Here is a 25739-nt window from a genome sequence, read left to right on the forward strand (position 1 = left end):
AGTGGATCTTATTGGAGGCCCTAAAAATTCACACATCCTGCAGATATCTCCCCAGCAATAGGGAGGGTGTATCAAATCTCAAACATCCATTCACAGAATTCCATAATTTGGCCAAGACTAAGCATCAACTATTGGAACTTCCAATTTAGAACTCTGCTCCATCCCTGCTACAGAAATACACATTTTAACAGCAACGAAATTTTGCTCTCCTACTCTTTACTGGGAGAATGGAAGCTGAGATGTACTATAACAAGCTTTGGCCTCTAGCCACAACAGCTGGCCACTAAGGAACATAAAGTGTTAGACTCAATTACCCCCAGTCTATGACCCAAGGGTTACAAGTAAAAAATAAATGCAAAGAATGATAATCCACCCCTACCAACAGGTTTGACCATCTTAGTAGAATAAGCCCTTCATTTCTCAGTAACATTTTTCTTTTTTTCCCTAATTTTACTATTTCCTTATTTATTTTTTCTTCATATTTCCAATGTGTAAAATATATTTTGTGTATTTCTTTTTAAAATTTTAACTTTAACTTTTTAAAAAAATTTGAAAAATATTATTTTATGGTATTTATCACTTTTTACTTATTATGCATGATTTTGTGTGTGTGTGTGTATGGATATGTGTATATGTACTCTGTGAATAGGTTTAAAATATACATGTATACTCACACAATTTTATTTTCACATTAATTACTTTCTTCTGTTTTGTGTATTATTAAGCCTTGATTTGCTTGTTTTGATCGTACATGGGCTGGTTTGTTCATACCTCAGTTCTTTCCCCTTCTTATCTCCGTTTCTTCACTCTCTGCCTCCATCAACAACCAAGCCTTTCTGTTCCTACTTCCTCTCTCTCTTTTTTTTATTACATTTAGTTGTTTATTCCTTCTTTTTTAAACTTGACAACTGCTAGCTACCTCCTGCATCACCTGATAGCTTTTTAAAATATTTCAATTTTTCTCTCTCCTTCCCATCCTGTTTTCTCTTTACTTAAGAAAACTTCATTGAATAATAGACTTATATAGTTTATGTAATTCCTACCCCAGTCATGTTGCTGTGACTATGAATACAGTGAACAACAGAGTATACACCTGCTGTCAAATGTCTGTTCCACTTCAATTTTTTAAAATTATTGATGTTGATGTTAAAAGCTGACACCACCATTCTTATATAGGTGGCAATTATTATTACGGGTGTCAAAGTAGACCCTGGACATTTATCTTAAGGCTGTGTGTCTATTGCCGACATTAGTGCTATTCCAGGTTCTCCCTTTCTTCCAAGAGGTACTGGAAAGTGATTGGGACATTTCAAGGTGAGATCTTACTGCTGAGAAACACAACTCAGCCAAGCAACAGTGAATCTCACCCAATATATGAAATATCCCCACCTGAGCCTTAAAATTACTTCAACTCATGAATGGAGGAGATAAAAATCACAAACCAATAACCAGTTCCTAAGGAGAAACAATCAGAGAGTACCATTAGGTCCCACCCCTTGATGCCTACTTACATATCAAAAACAGAGAAATTCCAGAACAAAAAACATAACAACACATGAAGGGACACATGCAAGAAATAGGAAAGAGAATCCACCTCCATTGATGTATGAGTTTGAGACCTGAAAACATAAGGAAACAGGCAAATAAATCTTCCCCCAACATTAACCAATTCCCCAACAAAGGATTCCACAGATATGGATGTGGATGAAGTTCCAGAGAAAGATTATTTAACAAAAAAGATTATTAAAATGTCCAGTGAATTGAAACATGATCTGAGGAACAAAGTAAGAGAGCAAATATAGGAGATGAAAGACCATTTCAATTAAAAAAAAATTGAAAAGAAAACAATCTGAACTCCTAGAAATTAAAGACTATCAATCAAACTAAAAATTCACTTGAAAGTATCATCAACAGATTATACTGCCCAGAAAATAGAACTTCGGCCCATGAAGAGAGAACTTCAATGTTGAGAGCTGTCCATGGGCTGTGTGTGGACATTGTTGGCACACAGACCAGTGAATAGGAACATCTGGTGTCTGGGAACTTCCATGGACATTTCCTGGGTGTAACACTTCCCAGAGACATTGTGAATTCCTATTCCACTCTGCCATGTCCCACACAGCGCCTGAGAATGAAAGACATCATGAAGAAAGACTCTGCCCTTGAAACCTTACCCCTGCCTTTGATGTACCCCCTTAAATAAAATGCTGGAACCATTTTTTTATTGTCTAGCTCCAGCTCCCATGTGGACAAAAACCTATCAGGGCTCCTCTTTTGAAAATATCTTTCTGACTCTTTGTCTTTTGTTCTTCACTAATTATTCCAGACTTTAATTTCTCAGGTGGATTACACCCTCCTCGGCAGGAAGAAGAATCGCCACCCGCCCCCCACCATCGAGATGCTTGCCATCTCTCCATACTTCAACCTTGAAGACAGGGTACGTGAACTTCAATACATGGTATACATAATGGGGAAACATGGTAGAACGTGATCAGAATATACAATATCTATTCTGCTAATCTATGGACACATTGAGAGACTAAACTTGAGAGTCATTAAGGCGTTAAAAGGCATTAAGAACATTTTCAATGAAATAGTAACAGAAAATTTTCCCCATTATCAGCAATAAGATAAATATCCACATACAGAAGACATACAGGACCCCAAATAGGCCAATTATGAAAAGAAGTTCACCTAGATACATAATCAAAATGCCTAACAAGGAAAATAAGAAAAGAATATTAAAATTTGTGAGAGGAAAACATAAGATCAAAATTATAAGTATACCAATAAGGTTTGCTTCTGATTTCTCAACTCAGACCCTAAAATCAAGAAGGCCTGGAATGAGATACTCCAAGCCTTAAAAGAAAACAATTTTCAGTCAATATTTCTATACCCAGTAAAGCTCGTTCAAATTCAATGGGGAAATTAAAACTTTACATGACAAGGATAAACTACAAGAATTCATAATCATCAAACCAGCAGTACAAAGAGTACTCAAAGGTAAACCGCACATAGAGGAACCAAGAACAAATCCCAAAGCTCCCAATTCAAGATTGGGTGATCAATAGAAGACTAATAACATAAATGAGAATCAAGACAATTATATATGACAAAAAATCAAAATGGCAGGAAACTGCAAATACATATCTGCAATAATACTGAATATAAATGGCCTCAGCTCCCCAATAAAAAGACATAGATTAGCAGAATGGATAATAAAAAAAATCCAACTATATGTTGTTTTTAAGAGATTCATTTCATAGACAAAGACACTCACAAGCTCAAGTTGAAAAAATGGAAAAAAGTTAGTCCATGAAAATGAAGTTCAGGACAAGAAGCAGTAACTATTCTCTTAACTGACAAAGCAGATTTCAAGCAAAAAATTAATCAGGAGAGACAAAGAAGGCCACGGCATTCTTGTAAAGAGAACAATCTAACAAGAAGATAGAATGATAGCAAATATATATGCCCCAAATATCAGCACACTCAATTACACAAACAAAAAATACTCCTTGACATTAGATCTCAATAAACTCCAGAACAATAATACTGGGTAATTTCAACACACCCTTATCACTAATAAGCCATTGAAACATGAAGTCAATAAAGATATTTTCAACTGAAATAGTACTATAAGTCAAATAGTCTTAGTAGACATTTACAGAATATCTCACTCAAAGACAAGTGAATTTACTGTACTCTCAGCAGCTCATGGAGCCTTTTCCAAAATAAATCATATTCTAGGTCTCAAAGAAAAAAAAAAAAAGCACATGGCCAAGAAAAAAATGTTCGACATGTCTAGCAATGAGGGAAATGCAAATCAAAACTTCACTAAAATTTCAATCTCACTCCAGTCAGAATGGCAATTATGAAGAACAAAAATAATAATAAATTCTGGCAAGGATGTGGGGACAAAAGTACACTTATACTTTGTCGTTGGGACTGCAAATTAATATAACCACTCTGGAAAGCAGCATGGAATTCCTCGAAATACTAGGAATGGAACCACCACATAATGCAGCTATCCTACTCCATGGTGTTTCTCCAAAAGTCAGCAGACTAAGTGATATATTCACCTCAATGTTTACAGCAGCACAAATTACAATAGCCAAATTATGGAATCAGCCCAGATGTGTGTCAAATAGATCAAGAAAATGTGGTATACATACACAATGGAGTTTTATCCAGAAGGAGAAATGAAATAATGGCATTAGCTAGTAAATGAATAGAAATGGAGAACATCATGCTATGTGAAATAAGCCAGACTCAGAAAATCAAGGGTTGAATGTTTTCTCTCATGTGTGGAAGCTAGAACAAAATAAGAGAAAGCAGGTAGTGGGGGAGACCAGTTATCATAAATATATATAGAGAATATCTATGGAGTAGAAGGTAGAAAACGAGAGGGAGGAAGAAGGATAGGAAAGGGAGGGAATATGGAATCATTTTAACAAAATCAAGTTATATGTGTATATGAACGTACCACCAGGAATTTCACCTTTATGTATATAAAGAAAGTACCAATCAAAAAATAGATAAACAAAGGAGTGAAAGAAAGATAAGAAGAGTAAAGAGAATAGGGGGAGGGAGGAAGAGAGGAAAAGGGTGAATGGGATTGAAATCAATTTCTTTGCATGTATGATTTTGTCAAAATGAACCTAACTATTACATATATAACTATAATGCTACAATAATTTTAAAAAGTAAGAAAAGAAATATAAACTAAATATAAATACACCCTCACACAAATAAACCAAACTTGCCATCACAGTTTTAATAAAGTAGATGAAAATATCCTGACCAAAATATTATTAATTCAAAACCAGTAATATATACATGAGACATCACACCATGACTAAGTGATATTATTGCTGAAATGCAAACTTGATTTCACATTTTGAATATCAGTTGATATAAATCATCATATTAATAGATTAAAGATAAAATTATATGATCCTATGACTACATCTGACAAATTTTAGTGCCCATTAATGATAAAGTCTCTGCAAACTGGAAATAGTTAGGAACTTCTTCAATCTAATAAAAGGCACTTATAGAGCAGCTATAGCTGATTAAATAGAGAAAGGCTGAATGCTTTCTTTCTGTGATCAGATAAGAAAGGATAACCCACTGTTACCAGTTCTCTTCAATTGTTGTACTAGAAGTCCTTGCCATTGCCAGAGGAAAAAAGATAAAAGAAATAAAAACGTACACATTGAAAAAGAAAAAAGAAAAGAAGTACTGTAAAGATTTCTACTAACTGTGTGTTATGGTTTGGACATGAGTTATCCCCTATAAAAGATCATGTGTTAATGCTCAGAGGTGAACATTATTAGACCTATATTCTTTTTTAAAAAAAAATTTAAAATTTATATATAACAGTGGAATTCATTACGACTCTTATTACATATATAGAGCTCAATTTTTCGTATCTCTGGTTGTATACATAGTATACGCACACCAATTCGTGTCCTCCTACGTGTACTTTGGATAATAATGATCACCACAGTCAACCATCATTAATTACCCCGTGCCCCCTCCATTCTCCTTCCACCCCTCTGACCTATCTAGAGTTCGTCTACTCCTCCCATGCTCCCCCTCCTTATTCCACTATGAATCAGCTTCCTTATATCAAAGAAAACATTTGGCATTTGGTTTCTTGGGATTGGATAACTTCACTTAGCATTATCTTCTCTAACTCCATCCATTTACCTGCAAATGCCTTGATTTTATATGAGACCTCTATTCTAACCAGTGGATTAGTCCATTTAATAGATAAATAATTTGAAAGAACTACTGTGCTGGGTGGTAAGTATAGATGGGTAGGATGTGGCTGGTGAAAGTTGATCACTGGGATAATGTCCATAGGAATCATATTTTGTCTGGCTCTCTCTTTTTACTTTCTAGCTGCCCTGAGCTGAGACGCTTTCCTCCACTACACCCTTCCACCATGATATTCTGCTTCACCTGAGCCCACAGCAATGGAATTGCTTGACTGAAATCTCTGAAACAAAGAACCCAAAATAAACTTTTTCTCCCCTAATTAATTCTTGTCAGATATTTTGGTCATAACTATGAAAATTGGACTAACACTCTATCCTAATGCTTATCTAGCCAGTTCTAAAAACTATGCATGTGAATATACACTTTTTTTTAAAGAGAGAGAGAGAGAGAGAGAGAATTTTAATATTTATTTTTTTTTAGTTATCGGCGGACACAACATCTTTTGTTTGTATGTGGTGCTGAGGATCGAACCTGGGCCGCACGCATGCCAGGCGAGTGCGCTACCGCTTGAGCCACATCCCCAGCCCAACACTTTTGTTTACTATATTCCAACACCTACTTATGAAGAGGTTTTTTTAAAAAATTTTTTAAATTTTTTTATTGATTTTTAAAATATTTGACACCAGAATGTATTACAATTCATTGTACACATATAGAACACACTTTTTCATATCTCTGGTTGTATAAAAAGTATATTCACATCAATTCGTGTCTTCATGTATGTACTTTGGATAATGATGTCCATCATATTCCACCATCATTGCTAACACCCTGACCCCTCCCTTTCCTTCCCATCCCTCTGCCCTATCTAGACTTTTTCTATTCTTCCTTGGACTCCTTCCCTACCAAACTATGAATCAATATCCTTATATCAGATAAACCATTCAACATTTTGGGTTTTGGGATTGACTAACTTCACTTAGCATTATCCTCTCCAACTCTGTCCATTTACTTGCAAATTCCATGATTTTATTCTCTTTTATTGCTGAGTAATATTCCATTGTGTATATATACCAAAATTTCCCTATCCATTCATCTACTGAAGGACATCTAGGTTGGTTCCACAGTTTAGCTATTGTGAATGGTGCTGCTATAAACATTGATGTGGCTGTGTCCCTGTAGTATGCTGTTTTTAAGTCCTTTGGGTTTAGACCAAGGAGAGGGATAGCTGGGTCAAATGGTGGGTGGTTCCATTCCCAGATTCAAAGGAATATCCATACTGCTTTGCCGCAGACTGGCTGGGCACAAAATCACGAGCCACTCACAGTCTTGTAGATTCAAACAGCAATTCTGTATTCCCGAACTCACACCGGCACTCTACATGCACGTTCTGGGCAAAATCTACACTTCCACTGGGCTCTGCATCCCAAAATACTCTCTGAATCCCGCGAGAACTCAATGGGAACTCAAGGAGTGGACGGGGTGCTTGAGGCAGCAGGATATGCCCTATTCCCAGCAGGATACACCCTAAACCTGGACCCACCCTAATCCAGCAGGATCCTCCCTAAACCCAGATCCACCCTGGTCCTTGAGCAGGGTCACCTTACTCAAACATACATGCAATGTCACTGCAAATGACCTGGGTCCAAAGGCAAGCCCATTTCCACAATGGAGAGTCCTTCCTCTAAGCAACATGGGGTAGGCTGACAAAGAAATTGCCATGCGTCATTCCTACTTGGCAATGGCTCTCAGCACTGCTTTCCATATTGGCTGCACCAATTTGCAGTCCCACCAGCAATGTATGAGTGTACCTTTTTCCCCACATCCTCGCCAACACTTATTGTTGTTTGTCTTCATAATAGCTGCCATTCTGACTGGAGTGAGATGAAATCTTAGAGTAGTTTCGATTTGCATTTCTCTGATTGCTAGCAATGATGAACATTTTTTCATATATTAGTATTTACATTTAACCGTGTATCTTCTGAGAAGTGTCTATTCAGGTCCTTGCCCCATTTGTTGATCAGGATATTTGGTTTTTTTTTTTTTTTTTTTTGGTGTTTAGCTTTTGAGTTATTTATATACCCTAGAGATTAGTGTTCTATCTGATGTATGAGGGGTAAAAATTTGCTCCCAAGATGTAGGCTCTCTATTCACCTCTCATACAGTTTCTTTTGCTGAGAAGAAACTTTTTAGTTTGAATTCATCCCATTTATTGACTCTTGACTTTAATTCTTGCACTATAGGAGTCTTATTAAGGAAGTTGGGGCCTAATCTGACATGATGAAGATTAGGGCCTACTTTTTCTTCTGTTAGATACAGGGTCTCTGGTTTTATTCCTAGTCCTGATCCACTTTGAGTTGAGATTTGTGCATGGTGAGAGATAAGGGTTTAATCTCATTTTGTTGCTTATGGATTTCCAGTTTCCCCCAAACCATTTGTTGAAGAGGCCATCTTAAGAGGTTTATTTAGCTTGCAGTTTTGAAGGTCAAAGCTTAGAATTGGGCACACCTGTTAGTTCTGGCTCTGGCAAACATGGTGATTGCAGACACATCATGGTGGGATAGCATATAGAAGCAAGTGGTCATATTTTAAATAACAAAGCAGAGCCAGAGAGACTGTGGACCCACAATCCCTTTTAAGGGCACATTCCTGATGACCCAAGGACCTCTCCCTAAGCTCAAATTTTTAAAGGTTCTACCACCTCCCAATACACTGCATCACTCTGAATACCAAGTTCCCACTATAGCACATTGTATATGGTTTGAATCTGGAATTTTCCCCCAAAGCTATGTGTTGAAAGCAAGTCATGGTGAAGCAAGGTTTGGAGGTGAGGCTCTGTGGAAACTGATTGGATCATGGAGGCTCTGATCTCGCCAGTGGATTCATCCACTGATGGCCAATTGGACTATTAGGAAGTGAGACCTACTTCAAGGAGGTAGATCACTGGAGGAGTTTATCGTCTTTTGGGTCTTTTCCCCTCTACTTCTCTGCTTCCTGGCTACTGTAAGGAGCCTATCCACCATGATGTTTCTGCCATAGAGTCATCCAAGTATGGTCTGAATCCTCTGAAATTGTAAGTCTTTCCTACTCTAAATTGTAAATTTTTCCTACTCTAAATTGATATTATCAGGTTTGTTGGTCACAGTCACAAAAAGCTAACACACACACACACACACACACACACACACACACACACTAATACACGTAACTAAAGCTAAAATGATCATGTATAGTGATTAACCAATTTTTCTTAAAAAAATACATTTTTAAAGCAGCTCTGCAAATTCTTGTTTAATTGAATCATATTATAAATTTGATGCTTTCTTGTTTTTTTTTTTTGTTTGTTTCTTTTCTATTTTCTTTTTGGTATATTCTCTTTAGCTCTCTACTTGGTCCATTTAATAGACCATAGAAATTAAAGTAAGGAGAAACTATCCTAATATTCTCATGAATTAACTATGAATTAGCCTCTGGGAAAAAAATTGTCATATCAAATATTTTTTTCTTTTTTCATTTCTAGAGTTAAGCATTGACAATATCAATGATTTTTAATTAATTTTTTTAAGTCTTGGAAAAGTTTATTTAAATCAATTCTTATGGGCTGGGATTGTAGCTCAGAGGTAGAGCACTTGCCTAGCACATGTGAGGCATGAGTTCAATCCTCGGCCCCACATAAAAATAAGTAAATAAAATAAAGCTATTGTGTCCACATACAACTAAAAATGTTTTTAAAATAAATTATCTTACAAATACAAAGAAGCTTAATATGAAAAACAGGTTAAAGTCAAATTTTTTTGATGAGGATGCTAAGCTTATTGGAGCTCCACTCACTTCTACCATCTACATCCCCTAAACCTTTTTTCCTGTCAAATCTGTACCCAAATGGATTCTTCAAATTACATGGAATTCATTTAGTTCAATTAGAAAACCTGTGTATTTCACTATTTCCATTTTTATTTACTGATCTACAATTCTTAATACAAACTTTAATTTACATTTAAATGAATCATATAAAAACAGCCCAATAGCTTAGAAAATATATAGTTAACCACTCACAGGAGTTAAATAAAGTGTCACCTACATTTTATTCTTGAGAGGCTATATATTTCTGTAGTAAGGGAGCCAGAATTTGAGATAATACAGTAGTCTAGAGCCTCATAAATTAGATGCTTTTCTGTGTGACAGTCAAGACAAAGTATTAGATTCCTAAATCATTTGATATAATTCAAGTCATAATGAGACTAGATATGTAAAAGATATGTGTTGTTTTATTAAGATTCAAAATTCATGTTAAGACCTCTAGCTCCATCAAAGTGTTTACATTTTAAATCATTGTTCAAGGACATTGGTACTTACTTTGTGTTAATGGCCATTCAGCAATGTGGAGTAAAAAAAAAAAAGTACTCAGCCCCCCAAAATATAAAACAAGTGCCTAGATGAAATAGGGTACAGAGATGCTTTGGGCAACCTTCCTTTGAGTATTCTGTTGCTCAGTTTTCATTTCTGTTTCGTTAGACCCAGATGGTGCAGCTTCTCAACATACCTAGTAGAAAGGCAACAGCAAGATGTTCACAAACTAACAGACTTCCAGTGATGAAACTGTGTCTGTTAATTGCAAGGTTTTATTTCCAGATGTTCAGATAGCTGAGTGCTTTTCAGACAGCACAAAAAAGCTGGCAGAATAGATTCAAGAAAGTAAAATAAGACAAGAAATAGAAAATGAGTGAAGTTTGAGAAATATGAAGTTACCATAGGAGTGGATATTCAAAAAACTTGAGCAATAGGAACATCTGGGAGATATGCAGAAGATGTACTAGGAAATAGAACAGCCACTTTAGGTTCACTTTGTAGATCATAAAACTCACGATAATTTATTTAACTTGCCTAATAATACACACTATTCCTCTGTTACTAGGCCTTTATTGTGAACATCAAGAATTCAAGATGAGCAAATTAATTTATTAGTACTTTTTAAAATAAGTAATATGATTAACTGCAAAAACTGCATGGTCTTATCTTTTAAGTACTCCTATAATTCATCATTCTTTCAAAAAAAATTCTACCAATGCAGAATATTGCCATATTTTTTATTAAAGGACAGTTGCAAAAGTACATACATATAATCGTATAAAAATCAGATTGAACATATGTGTAAATATTTTTCATCCAAGATGATAAAAAAGGTTGATTTTATTTGTAGATTTGTGAGCATGATAAGAAATAAAACATAGGTAGCTTTTTAGGGAAGTTTAAAAGGACAATTTCATAAAGTGTGATATACAAGCACTGTTGATCACATAACAACATCTCCAAAATATTTAAAAAGCATTAACCTTCAGTGTGTGTATATTAATTTGGGCAATAAAGAGTAAAAATGTAATTCTATTCCAGAATTTAAACTACATTGTAGAATATATTTATAAATAATATTTTAAAAGGAGGCAATTGTTTCTGGGTAAGATATAATACACTGTGGCCAGTAAAAGGTACTGAAAATTAAGAATATAATATTAATAAAACCATAATTTTGAACACAAGGGTACTTTGTAGATGTGGCTAGAAAATTCTTAATAAAGGCAGAGGGAAATATTCTGTAGTTTTGTGGTACTTGGGAAACAAAGTCCTCCTAGAGAAACTGCTTTAAACTCATCTCTACCTCCAGTTATAACCTTTATGGGGTGGATGGACCCTTAAAAAGGTATGTTCAAATCCTGAAAATTGTGGAAAAAATACTCCACAATATTTAAGGCCACAGAAACAGAGATCAATCAGAGAGTCCAAACTCAGATGAATGTCTTACTGAAACCCTGACTCACCCAGACCTATGTTTTCTTCTTCCATTCAACACTTTTTAAATAGCTCACTCTTGCTACATGGATTTTGAAGAGAAATCTCATGTTATTTTTATCCTCTCTCAGTGTGGCTAAGCAATAATTTTTCCCTTTGGCTTCATTCAACAATTTATGTTTGTCTTTGGTTTTCTGTAATTTGACTATGGTATGCTCAGATGTAGATATTTTGGTGTTTGTTTTGTTTTATATTGTCTCAGCTTGTGGTTGTTTGTGTAATTCAATTTGGAAAACTCTGAGCCATTATTATTTCCAAGTGTCTTCAATGTCTTTATTTGTTTTCCTTCTAGTATTCCCATTATGTATATGTTTCATCATTTGTAATTGTCCCATGGGTATTGGATCTTCTATTTTAATTGTTGTTTTTCTTTTGGCTTAGATCTGTTTAATCTAGTGATCAGGGCATCAAAGATATTCTTCAATTTGTTAACAGTGCTTTTGATTTTTAGCATTTCATTTTAATATTTCCTTAGTGTTTCTATCTCTCTGCTTCCATTACCAGTTTGTTCTTGACTGTTAGCCACTTTTTCCACTGGAGCTTTAAGAATATTAATAATCGTGTCTTTAAATTCTGGGTTGATAACTGAATGATCTCTGACATCTACAGATGTGTCTGGTTTGGAAGTTTACTTTGCCTGTCCAGACAATGTACTTTGAAGCTTTTAAGTATGTTTTGCAAATATTTATTTGAAAGCCAGACAGTGTAGCAAGTAAAGATAAATGAGATAAATAGTGTAAATTTAGTGTGAACTTCCATGTTGATCTAGCTAGAATGTTATGCTATATTTAATGTTTGTCATAGGAGTCAGTAGCTTCTTGCAGTCTTTTTAGTTTTCTCTCCATTGTTGTGTTTTGGTTTCCATGGAAACTCCTTAAAAAGAGCCTGCATATCTCATCTCAGTTATGATCCACTCTTATTACTGGGCTCTGTTGATGTAGTGGCAGAAGACTCTTGGGAAATGAAGCATTCTATAATGTGTGTTTTGTTTGAAACTTTTTGTTTCCTTGTTTTTCATAGTGGGCTTGACTTCTGGAATTTAACTTTTATAAGTGTTTCTTATTTTTTTTCCCTCTTATGGGAGACAGCAAGTTTAACATGATTTATAGTTGTGTAGTTGCCCATTGTCTAGGTCAGATAAAGCTCTAATAAACCTTGGTTGCTTTGAGAGTAGGCTTTGATATGGAAAATGCAATTTTTGGAGAATATTTCAGAATGGTTACTTTCATTTCCCTGATATTTACCTTAAGAAGCTGCTTCAAGGTCCACTTGTTATGAAATTTATTCTAAGACACCACTTCTTTTCTTTTCTTACCTTATTACAGTAGCTAAGTTCTCTAGGAATAGGTGAAGAAAAGAGTATGGTATTGTTTTTAGAATATTTTAGATTTTTCTTCTTATTGTCTTTATCCTTTATACATTGAACTTTAAGGCTTGGTATCTATATACAAGTATTTTTACTTCCTTCCAAAATTAGTTTTGATAATTCATTTCTATCTTATGACTAATTTTTTTGTTCAGACTGGAAAGATTTTATTTTCAGCATTTCTTTTGTTCTTTCTTTTCTTCTTCATCTTAATTTCCTTCTTTTTATTATTTCCTTCCAGTCCTCTGTGGATTAGATGGTGGAGTTTCTGAATAAACCCTTTATTACTTTCAACTTGACACTTGTAATTTGATCTTTTTCATGTTTTACCTTACGTTTCAGGAGATTCTTTTATTTTGTTTTAAATAGAATAGATTTTTTTTCTTCATCTGTTTATACTATTATTGTTTTCGGTAAATTTTCATGGTGATAACAATGTTTTAACTGTTTTTTTTAAATTGTTATTCTGACTACCATAATCCCATTTTCATGAAAACAGTAATTTCTCAAATCATTCTGAAAAAAATCAAAACTTTTAAATTCTCTTTTATTGGTTATGTTGTAACCTTTTCTATAAGTTAAATTATTGTGCTTGTTTGTCTTAGTCTTCTCTTTCCTGCTGTCAATTTTCCTCAATGACAGGTAACCCTTAATCATTTGATTATTTCTTCTTGAGCAATAAATGGAATTTCTTGACTTTTATAAATGAAATGCCTAGGAGTGATCAGGTATGTTGAAACATCTCTTGCTTCCATTTCTAATTTCTGTTTTCATTTTGATTCCTTTTACTTTTAGAGAGCAATCTCCTAGTAAAAGAGATTCTCTCTGACAATTCCAGGCTAACAAAATTCCAGTTACCAAACTTCAACTACTAGCTTTGCTTTTGAAAAAGTTTCAAAAAATAATCTGATAAGGCAGATTTAGACTGCATACCACAAGTCCATTTTAAAAGACTTATCAAGGAAATACATGTTAATCATAATACTTTTTAATCTTAGATCATACTTTTCTTTTAAAAGGCAATCCTCCCACTCTTAATTTTAAATATAATATAGATTTTTTCAAAGTCTTGGATTATATGAAGTTAATAATTTTTCCCAATCTAATTTTAAAGATAAATGTTTTTCTTTCAAATTGCTGTCATTATTTTCCATGTATCTAAAGGATTTAAAATTTTGCCTTTTGGTTTATTATGATAGAATAAGGAAGCTTTTTATTGTACGAGAATAAATGCCATGAGTTAGACAGTTATTTTATTGAATAAAATATGAAAGGGTAAAGCTCAAAATGCATAATATACTACTTGTTTACATCCTTATATTTGGGAATTCATTCCTAAACTTCTATGGAATATTGGAGCACAATATAGACTACACACTATGAAAAATTACTTTTTGTTTATGACCTGCATACAAAATTTTAATATAGACTTTAGTTTGAGACCTAAAAATGATTGTGTGTAACTTATAACCTAAAAATGAAACTATTCTGAATGATTTAATACATGTACTACCAAATCCAAAAATTATTTCAATTTCAAAAATCCCTAGTACAGTTATAGATTAATTTTATTGATACAGGAGAGGAGGACTATCCTATTGGAAAAGTAAAATTTTCAGTACAAAAAGATCACTACCAACCAGTGAGAAGTAGAAGAAAGAATGGTGAAGATCAGCATGAACCTGGGACCATTGCATAAGAACTGCAGAGAAGAGTTCTGACCTGGAGACAAAAAGCCTTTTTCAGAACAGGATCAAAGCCCTGAAGACAGAGAGGAAAACTGCAAAGAGCAAATTGCTGAAGGAGATCATAGAAATAAGCTCTCTCCTCTTGGAATGAACTTACTGAAATTTTGAGGACCATTCAAAAATGCTTTAAATACATCACTGAAGGGTTTCTTCAGAAGAGACTCAATCTAACAACTGAAAGTTCTCTTGTTGAAAAAGGAGAAGAAAGGGTTTTTGTTATGTAACGTGCTATGCTTGCTTTGGATACTGCAGTTTTTAAAATGTCTAATATATATATATATATATATATATATATATATATATATATATATATATGGAAAAGAAGAACAGAAGGATAAACCCTATATAATCATATTTCATGCTAATCTAAATAAGGAAAGCACTGCCTTTTGAGGTGTACACTACAAGATGAATTTAATAGAATACAGGACACTATGACAAAATAGATAAAACACATTGCTTTAGATTATTTTGAGAGTCTATAGGTCTAAATTTTATACCAACTTGTAATTTTGTGTATGACTATCTTGAGCAATTTATAGCATAAGATTAGAGAGTAGAAATGAGCTTTGGCTGGCAAGTGAGGTGACCACTGAACACTTACATTTATTTCATTGTGGCTTTGTTTTCTCATCTCATATTTTCAGTAAAATTCATTCAAAGTGCTGCTGCAAGATTGTGTTTCTCTATGGAAATTACTCCAGAAAGAAATTCAGGTGCTAGTGGTGGGGGTACATTCAAATTATTAATGCTTTCATCTATAAAGTAACATTTTCAATAAATTAAAAATGGATTGTCAAATTACATGGCAACTTGGAAATTCGATGTTGTCAAGCCCACCACAAGCTCTATGTGGAAACAAGAAAAAATGATTTGTGAGGCTGATTCAGCAAATGTTCTAAATAGTCTGAAATTTGCTCTTATTGTGAAAGATAAAACTTTAGTAAAATCTGAAAAAGCAATTAACTTGTAATGTGAAATATGTAACTTTAGAAGAAAATGTGCTTTTGGAAAAGTGTATTTTAATAGCTGTATAAATAAACATTGGTCTGATATTATAGATACTTGAATGCCTGGAGGTATCATTGGCATTTTCCAGTTATGCTCTGTTGCATCTGAAGCAAAAAAAAAAAAAAAAAAAAAAATCACAGTTCTTAAATTTAAGAAGGTCTCCAGATCACTTGCTAGAATCTGAAGGTGTACTTTATTTCACTAAAAATCATCAGTAAGAATTTATGATGTAGTGCAGGTAAAACATGATTAGAATCCAGGAAATCAAGATGGTAGTCTTCATGTTGCTACTGGTTATATGTATGATTTTGTTCAGCCCATTTGATCTTTCCAGGGTTTTAGGCCCCTTTTCTTTTAACTGCAGAGGTGAAATAGTAAACCCAGATCTATCTTTCCTAATTCTAAGTTGCTGTGCTTACTCTGATGTTCTTTGTACACAAAAGAAGTTATCAATGTCCCAAAGAATCTGCAGATGAGTAAAAGCCACTTCATCTGCTCCTCATTTTACATGTTGGCAGCACTACAATTAAAGAAAGCTTTTCTGCCATGAGATGAGTAAGAGATTGAGATCCATCTACTCTGAGCAGACTGGCTTCTCTTCTCTCTGCCATACGCCCTCAGGATGAGTGGGATGCAACTGCCAAGCCAAACTTGACGAAACTGTGGATTTGAACATTAGCCTAAAATACAGAAAAAGTTAAATGCTATTACAACTGCCTACATTTCCATTTACCCTTCAGCTTAGTATTCATTGATGGGATTCTGTCATTTAAATACATTCTGGTATTCAAGTATTTCAGTAGCTCCCCACCCCCCAACTTTTTATCTTTGAGAGTAATGTTTATGGCATTTTCTTTTCTCTTTAAAGAAGTGTAAAAAGAAAGAAAATAATGGGTTAGATAATGCAATCACTGTTCTAACCTTATGATGCCACCTAAAGTTTTGAGAACAATGTTAAGATAAAGTTTAATTATGAATCAAATTTTAAATGGTAGAGATTTTTATAATGCTTCTTGATAGAAGAATATGTTTAACCCCTGAAATAGGCTGGGATTTTCAGCCAGGTTTCAGGGGTCCATTTGGATCTGATCACTTCTGTGAATCCTGCTCCCCACTGAGCTGACTTGGCATCCCCATCCTTCATCTTCTACTTATTATGATTTGGTCTTAAATGTCCACCAATGGCTCATATGTTGAGCCTTGATACCCTGATCATAGCACACTGGGAGGTGGTGGAACCCTTTGGAGATGGGACATGGTGGAAGGAAGTTAGGTCATCTGGGGGTATGCCCTTAAAGTAGATCCTGGGATCTTGGTCCTCTCCCACCTTTCTTTGCTTCTTGGCCACTATGAGGTAAGTAACTTTCCTCTGCCACATGTGTCCATAATAATGTAGTGCTGTTCCACAAAGCCCAAAAGCAATGAAGCCAAACAACCAAGGACTACCACATCTGAAACTGTGAGCCAAAATTATTCTTTTCTTTCTTGAGTTCATTTTTCAGGTATTTTGTCACAGCAGCAGAGAACTGACTTCTCCACTATGCCATAGCCTGCATACACACTTTCTAGCATCCATCAGTTTTAGCCTAGCCACATGAAGTTTTTCAAATATGAAGGAGGAGCCATTGAGGACAGACTTGCCCCTATTTTCCAATCAAAAAACTATAGACACCTGGCACATTGTAAGCACTTAAAAATACATGTTGAATAAATGAATGAGTCATGCTTCTCTGATTCTGGATACACCCTTTGGAATTTTTCTTTCTTTCTTTTTTTTTTTTTTTTTTTGCTTTGCTTAGAAGATCAGAAAGAGATAATGGTTGAGCTTTGACCAACAAATTAGTTACCAAAATTTAAGAGGAATCAAGTTTTTGAAAACAAGAGGAAATTTATTCTAGCCAATGTTGATGTAATCTAATATTAGATAAAGCTTATTTTGTGAGGGTCTCTATCTTAAGTTCTAATTTACATATAATAATTAATTTAGACCCGATTCAATCATATGTGACAGTACCAGAGTAATTCCCATTTTACAGATGAGGAAACTGAGGCACAAAACATTTAAGTAACTTCATCATAGTCTTACAGACATTGTAGAGCCGGGATTCAGGGCTGTGCAGTCTTTTTCCAGTGTTCATGCTTTTAACCCTTTTTCTCTGGTACTTGAAACTGTGCTGTTGTCAGCCAGGTGGAATCATATTTTTAGAATTAATAGAGATGACTTAATTAATTAGGATTGGACTACATCATTCAGTGGAATCCATAGTCAGGGATAATGGCTAAAAATACTCCATCTGGAGTTGTTTTATTTAGTTCTATAAGATAAGTGTGAATAACTGCCTCATTTCAAAAGAGAGCTAGTGTCCTAAAAATTTGTCATTGACTTTGGTTTGTAAATCTGGGAAAGAGTTCTCCTACATCTCTACTGTAGCTAAGACTGCCGAACCAATGAGAAATTCAAGGAAGCTTTGAAAATTCTCTGGCCAGCAACTGCATTACTTCACTGACCTTCCAATACTGTATTGGCTGTCTGATGATCCCTGTGACAATAAGAGCAAAAATGTGAAGATGTAGAATCTGTGATCCAGGAATTGAAAGTCATCTGGACAACCTTGAAGAACTACTGTCCAGGACACCCTGTGACCCATACATGTAGATTGCTCTCTTGCATTTCAGTAGGGGGCGGGGATCTAGTATTAATCTAAGCCACCTCAAGAAAGGGAAGAGAAGAGGAAAAAGATAAAAGTAAAAAGAATACTTAGCATAATGCCCATTTATCAAGATAATTTTGAATTTTCTGAGTCTAGAAATCATTACAGCACTAAGCACGTAATAAGTACCAATTTGAAAAATATTTATTTTTGATTAACAGCATGTACTATTTTTTTCTAAAAAATGGTAATTAAGCAGTCAGACTTGAGAGAAGCATATTCTAAATCATCAAAAGAGTCCCTATTTCTTCAAGGGCCTGAAAAGATCAATAGCAGCTTAAAATTAAATTTCTTTTAGTGAATTAGGTACATTTCCATTACTTTAAATAATATTTTTTGTTTTAGCTGTCAAAAAGAATAGTCACATAAGGTACATTTACTACACATATTTTAAATTTTTATTAGGAAATTGAAGTTTATGTTACTAAACCATAATACTGTTTACTACATTTTTGTAGACACTCTATTTCATGGAAAATGTGCTTCACAGCAATTATCTATGATGGATTATTTCATTTTATTGATTATTTCTCCACTATTGTTGAGTATTTAGAATGTACTTTAAAAATATGAACTAGTACCAGTACTGAAGATGGTATATGCAGATGCTCATTTTTTTAGTTTCTAATATCCTTAAATATATTACCCAACAATTTGTTATTTGTTAGTACATCTTACATAAATATTTAAAATGAGAGATTAAGAATACAATTATATTAAGATGAACTTGAATATAATAGAATGATTTTCAAATGCTCCAGAAAAATCTGAAAACCTAGTAAGGTCTCCTTCCAGAACATTCTTCACAGCTAAAGCAGTAGCAACTGTGAGTGCCCCTTGTCATAAATATCAACTGACACTCCTGAATCTCTCTTACTTACCTGTTGGCATCTTTCCCTACTATTGATTTCTCTCTCTCTCTCTTGTCATATGGCTCCTGTAATACAGGCTCCTGGTGGTTTTTCTTTCACCATCTGGCTGTGTCTCCCCCACCCCCAGGTTATTTTTCCAGTTCTTCAACCTTTACCCAAGCCACAAATGTTGATGTTCCTCAAAATCTATAGTCCAGACTTCTCTACTCAACTTTTTTTTTTGTTCTGCAGATATTTAATCTAACATATCTATTTAAATAATTACTTTATGCTTTCCCTCCATTAAAAAATGTTTGAAAATTCAGGCTACCATATCTATGTTCCTCTGACAAGTTTCCTTATATTTGATGGTGGCATCAGTAGCTATTTCTTTGCTTAAATCAGGAACAAGAAAGTCATCCTTTTCTTGTCCTCCTCACTAATATTTTATAATCAATTACCAATATTCCTATATTTGCATTTGTTCCATTTTTTTTTTGGTTCTTCTGTTTTCTTTCTTTATGCTCAAAGCAGCTTCTTCAGTTACCACAAGATGTAGTAACTTTGGCACTTATAAACATATTTTGACATGCTTGTCTCATCTCCTTACTACTTTTTTTTTTTTTAAGATAGGGGCCTTGCTCCTATGTTACCCAGGTTTCTGAGTTCAGTTTTATGATTCTTCAGCCCCAGCCTCAGGCTCCTGAGTAGCTGGGATTACAGACATGTTCCATATTACTATTAACATCACCTATGCTGACCTAGGCATCCACAGACCCTCCCACACATATATTTTGATTGTATGTTTAAGATAAACTTAAAACACTTTTGATTTGCACTCTACATGTTTCAACAATCATATATCACAAATAGGCTGATTTCTGTACAATCTGAAATTATTTTATACCATGGTCTTCATCATTCAAACTTTAACTGTTCATCCCAGTCAAAAGCTTCTCTCCTGACCATTTCTTCTTTGTCCTGGACTCTCAAATTGACTACATCCCCTAATATCCTTCGCAGTTAGATGTAGCCATAGTTCTGAGTTCTAGCCAGTTTCTTTTTCTTACTTATACCTGCTCTTCTCTGCCTAAATACCACATTTATTTGAATAATTGTGAGAGTGACAGCATTGTGGGGCCAGAGAGTAACACAGTATGGGGGCCAGCTTTGTTTCCATTGTGAGATAAGGTTCATGAAGTCTGGATAAATTGTCTCTAGTTTTCATGGGCAAGGGGAAGGTAATGGTGATATCATTTGCAGTCAAATCTTCACTCTTTTCGTTCAGAATTTTTTATATACTGTATTAGTTTACTTTTCCTAGTTAGACAAAAGAGAATTGAAGTTTTGTGAGTTTACAAATTATATAATTAATTAAGTTAATATCCCTTATTAGGAAAAGTAATGCAAAATTATGAATACAAAAGTAGGTTCAGGGTCTTAAAGCTCATTCATGTAAGGGAAGCCTGAGACATAAGCTTCATTGCCTTTTAGTAAATGTGACTTACCTTGGTGCATTCTGAACCCATATGAATTTTATTTTTCTTGTGGGAAGTATAGTCCTGAGGTCTTCTTTTCTATGAAGGTGAGTTACCTTCTTTTGATTTTTTTTCCACATTTTACTGCCTTCTTTCCAGATGTTTTTTCCTTTGCTTTGTGGTCAGAAGAATAAAAAAGAGAGTGGGCAACCTTTGGTTGTTTCATTCAAGATTCTGAGATGTTGCTAGGGAATTATTTTTGCACAAATACCAGCATGATTTTGAGACATGCAGTAGGACAGGAGCCTACTGTGCTCCCTTGTCTTACTCTGGTATAAAAAATTTTATACGTTTCCTGTTTTACATTTATTGATTTAGGTGGTTATTATTGCTTGCCTGGCTATTTTTGGAAATTTATTGTGTTTTTATTGTATTCAAGGAGAGAAAAGATTTCTGAGAGATTTCTTAGGGTAGAATAATCTAGTTGTTCCTCAGTCCTTTGAAACTGCTCTCATCATGTTTCTGCTCCTCTCAAGGGCGCAGTGACCTCTGTCTTTGAACTTGTCTTCCTAGATCTCTTAACATAATTTGCTATGATTGCCCATTGTCATTTATTGAAAGATGATCTTCTTTGGTTTTCCTGAAAACAGCCTTCTCCTATTTCTTTTGGCAATAATTTTTGCTGTCCCTTGGTTGGATTTTTCTTTCTTACTTCTGAAATAAAGTTGCATTCAGAGTTCAATATTGAGCTGTCTTCTTTTTCTCCACACTTATTCACTGGCTAAATACCAATTGCATTCTAAAGATTCTTACACTTATGTCTATAGCAGACTCCTCCTTTGAGCTCCAGAAATGAATATCTATCAGCACATGGATATTTCACAGCCATCTGAAACTTGTCTGAACAAAACAGAATTTTTTTTTTACTTTATCCTTTTAAAATACTTTATCCTCTTAAAAATTCTATTTTGCATTCCATATGAATTCTGCATTTGAACAAATATGAATAATGAATTATTTTGTTCATGTACTTATAATTGAAAAATAAAGGACATGTATGAAAGGTAAATATGCATAATCCATGTATCTAATTTAATAGTTATTTGTACAGTAAACACAGTGTGTGCATGTTAGTGAGTTTAAGAAATAGGTCAATGTTGATAGTTCTGAAACATTATTTGTGGTCCTCTCATATGTATCACCTTTCATGTAATCACAGTTCTGACTTTTCTTGAATTTCTATATTTGTTCCATACATATGTAGCTATTCATGTATCTGTATGTATTCCTGAATATAACTATACATAACTCTCTCTGTACATGATTGATAGAATATATAATATATCATTTATAATTTTAGAAAAATTGATCAACAAAAACAAATTAATGAATCCTGCAATTGACCGACACCCATAGAAATATATGATAAATAACAGGTGGGGATTGGGGATCATTGGAGCAAAACTGTTTGCATAAATAGCAATAGGACAATTAATTATGTGAATAAAACAAAATTAAATTGTATTCCCATACCAAACTACTCATACAAAAACACGCTTAAGAACAAATAACAGAAAAAGAGGTGACAGCTATCAGAACAGGAATAACAAAGAATGATGCCATCTTCTCACACATGGTGATCACTACTATTCATTCATCATCAATATCATGAAAATGGAGGGGAAAAAACAGATACATTTAAGAAGAGGAAAACATGGTTATTAAAAGGAAGGAAATATAAAAATCGGAATACAAGAAAAATTGTTACCAAACAGAATTGGTTGAGACAGAAAAATAAAAAGTTAAAACCAGAAGCTAAGGTTTGGAAACTGAAAGGCTAAGAATTTATTATGTTGGAACAAAGCAACACTCAACATAAAAGAATAAGATTAGAGAGATAGAAAAAAGTTGTGGGGCTGGCGATGTGGCTCAAGCAGTATTGCACTCGCCTGGCATGCGCGGGCTGCTGGGTTGGATCCTGAGCACCACATAAAATAAAATAAAGATGTTGTGTCTGCCGAAAACTATTAAAAAATTCTCTCTCTCTCTTCTCTCTCTCTCTTTAAAAAAAAAGTGGTAAAATTAAGATAAATCTAATGTGCTAATGATAAAAAGTTTGACATTAAAGGAAGCGGAGTTAAGAGTTCAAAAGAACAAATAAAAGTGAGCAAAAAGCCTCAGAATGCAACAAGGATTACTTAATACAGAAAGATTATTGAGGATCTGTCCAGCCTCCTTGCTTGCCTGAACTTCTGCCATTGTCTTCAGCGTTCTCCGTGGAGACTTCATTGTCTCCATGTTCTCGGCGATCTGAGGGACAGAGGATCATTGCTTCGAATTTCTATTTTATTATGTTTTATTTTCTACCCTTCACAGAAACCTTATTTATTTCTGATATACTCCCCTTTGTATATTGACATTTTACTCTTGCCTTTTTTTTAATTACAAGAAGAAACCTGTTAGATTTCCATTTCAAATCTCCACAGTTGTGAGATTGTTTTCACATACAAATAAAACTCATGCCATACTCACACAGTGTTCTAAGCATAATGTGTGTATTTAACAAGCAAGTATCCACTCCCCAACTTCCAGGAGCAATAAGTACCATGTTATTATTTAAAAGCAAATCAATTTTGACTCAGGTTCGCAATGCTGAGAATCTTTGAGATTCATTGGTGCTTGGAACACAGGAAGGTTTGATCCTCCAGCCCTGGTTAAATGGCATCATTGCTTTTTTGCCCTTCACCACAGGACCACACCACCTTCTTCCAGTCTGTAAATGCCTCCTCTTGGAGGCTGGGGGTGAATCTCACTCACAGCTGAGGCAGCTCCTCACCAGGTACCTGTTTAGATTTCACAGGTGCCTTCCTCCACTTCTTCTCTGACTGTTAAGAACAAACAGTCGGGTGTATACATCATTACCCAAGAAATTGTAATGATCTCCCCCAAATTCTTCCTCATGTAGTCTCAGGGTAGATCAAAATCGCTATTTTGCAAACCTAAGAGCATCCTCATACCTCTGCCTACTTTCTCCAAAAAAGAAAAAAAAAATAAGTTTTTATCTAAATCATGAAGACTTGATATCTCAGGGGCAAAAGATCTTTCTGGGTTCCAGGAACCCAAAACTATTGACTGTCCAAGCAAATAGAATAAAAACAAAGCAAAGCAACAAACAAACAAACAAACAAACAAACAAAAACTCACACACAAAAAAACACCTTTTGTCCCTTCAAGCTTTTCTTACTGGTATAAAATCAAGATCTCAAGGAAAAGTTTCCCTGTAAACATTACAGCTTTTCTGAGTCCTCTCTGGTATTTTATCTCTTAATATTTTAGTACTCCCGGGGTGGGTGTTTCATGCAGTTTATTTCTGCAACTGCTCAGACTTGGCCACCTGTTTATCTCTATGGCTCTTGCTGCTCTGGATGCTACTGGAATTGATGACATCATTGTTCCTTTTCATGCTTCCCTCACAAAATTCTTTTACCCTTGGAAGTATAAGGTCCTCTCCCTCTGCCTGCATGTATCTTGAATATATTCTTTGCTCCCTTTCTATGTTCTTGCTCGCCTCTGAAAAAAAATGAGAGGAAGAGTATAGTAAGACCTGTCTTTTAGATGAAAGAAAGAAGCTTTCAGGTTGACTTTGACCCTAACCCTTCTTTGATATTTCTTCAATTGCAATATCAAACGGCACCTAGATTCCCCAATCCATCTGAAATGACACAAAATATTATAAGTTAACTCTTTTCTGACCACTTCTCTGTGGGTTGCATTGATAGATTCTAGCATACTCCTATATTCAGACAAATCATGGAAAGATTTTATTAGAAATCAATGCTCATAAGAGAAAGCCTCTTTTGCACTGGTTGGCTATTTTGGGGGGTGGGGGCTGCTGGGTTAGAACTCAAGGTCTGAGCATTCTAGGCAAGTGCTCGACCATGGAACCATATCCCCAGGCTGCTGGAACTGTTCTATTTGTGGAAAAAAAAAATAGCAGCATATGTTTCTTCCTAGCAGCTGACTCAGCTTTTACTTAGTCTGACAAAACTCAGATAGGACTTTTATTATCTTCCTTGTACCATCTTAGAACTTCCATTCTTTCACAGAAGAAAAAGACTGAAGAGGAAAATGCAATGGGATTTACCTCCTTGGGCTTTAGGAAAACTTGGGGATCTTCATTTTTTTCTAGAACAATTTTTCTGGGTGATGGAATTAGCATTTAATTGAGGCATTGCTTTCTTCCATGGAATGTCACATTACCTAGAACCTGTCATCTTCTGGAAAATGCTTAGGGTTGAACTCATTAGTACACTGCTATTAATTGTCGGTTTTAGCCACTTATCGGAAAAGCCACTTGTTCTTAGAAATAGTTAAGTGAATCTTTTAAGTTTCTCCATAATTCTCTGAATGAATCTAGAAATTAGTTATCAGCTGATAGTTTTTTCACAAGTCACAAAACTGTCTATTATATTAAATTATCTAACATTAAGATGTACAGATCTAAGTTACAAAGTTGACACTGCTTTCAGGCTCACAGGGGACTCCTGTTTTTATAAATTGTGTAGAATAAACACTGAGAATGTTATTTTTAGCAAATAAATTTATTTTTAATAAGAAACTACTTAATTTTTTTTCAAATGCAAGTTAAATGAGAATGCCTGCTTCATAATTAAAATATGAGAAAATTACCACACTCTCTGAGGCAAACTAAACACAGGAATTCCTGGGTTGCACTTTCCACTTACTTTTTTATTCTTTCACAAGTGTTTTTAAAGTTTTCGACCTTTAGTGTCAGTGAAAGCTCTCCTGATGACTGTCTTTGATCCCTGCGCACTATAATTCAGTTAGAAAGTACAGCATAAATTTACCTCAAGAAAAGCAAAGATATTTACATATCTGAAAAGTTCCCTGGCCTGGGTCTAAACATTTAGTTTTCAAAAACTAATTTACTTGAAAGTAAATATTAAATAGGTTAATAGAACATATACTAGTTTCAAACCATA

The 25739-nt window shown here is 34.5% G+C and overlaps 1 protein-coding gene across 1 annotated transcript in view; it reads right to left on the reverse strand.

Moving 5' to 3' along the window:
* LOC114090458 (uncharacterized) overlaps nt 1–23065 on the reverse strand; it is a 46227-nt gene extending 23162 nt beyond the window's left edge. The window contains exon 1 of the mRNA XM_071607351.1: nt 22981–23065. Coding sequence (XP_071463452.1) covers nt 22981–23065 — 85 coding nt within the window. The remainder of the gene's footprint in view (nt 1–22980) is intronic.
* Between the last annotated feature and the right edge of the window lie 2674 nt (nt 23066–25739).

This window comes from Marmota flaviventris, chromosome 1 (genome assembly GCF_047511675.1).
Source record: "Marmota flaviventris isolate mMarFla1 chromosome 1, mMarFla1.hap1, whole genome shotgun sequence".
NCBI lineage: Eukaryota > Metazoa > Chordata > Mammalia > Rodentia > Sciuridae > Marmota > Marmota flaviventris.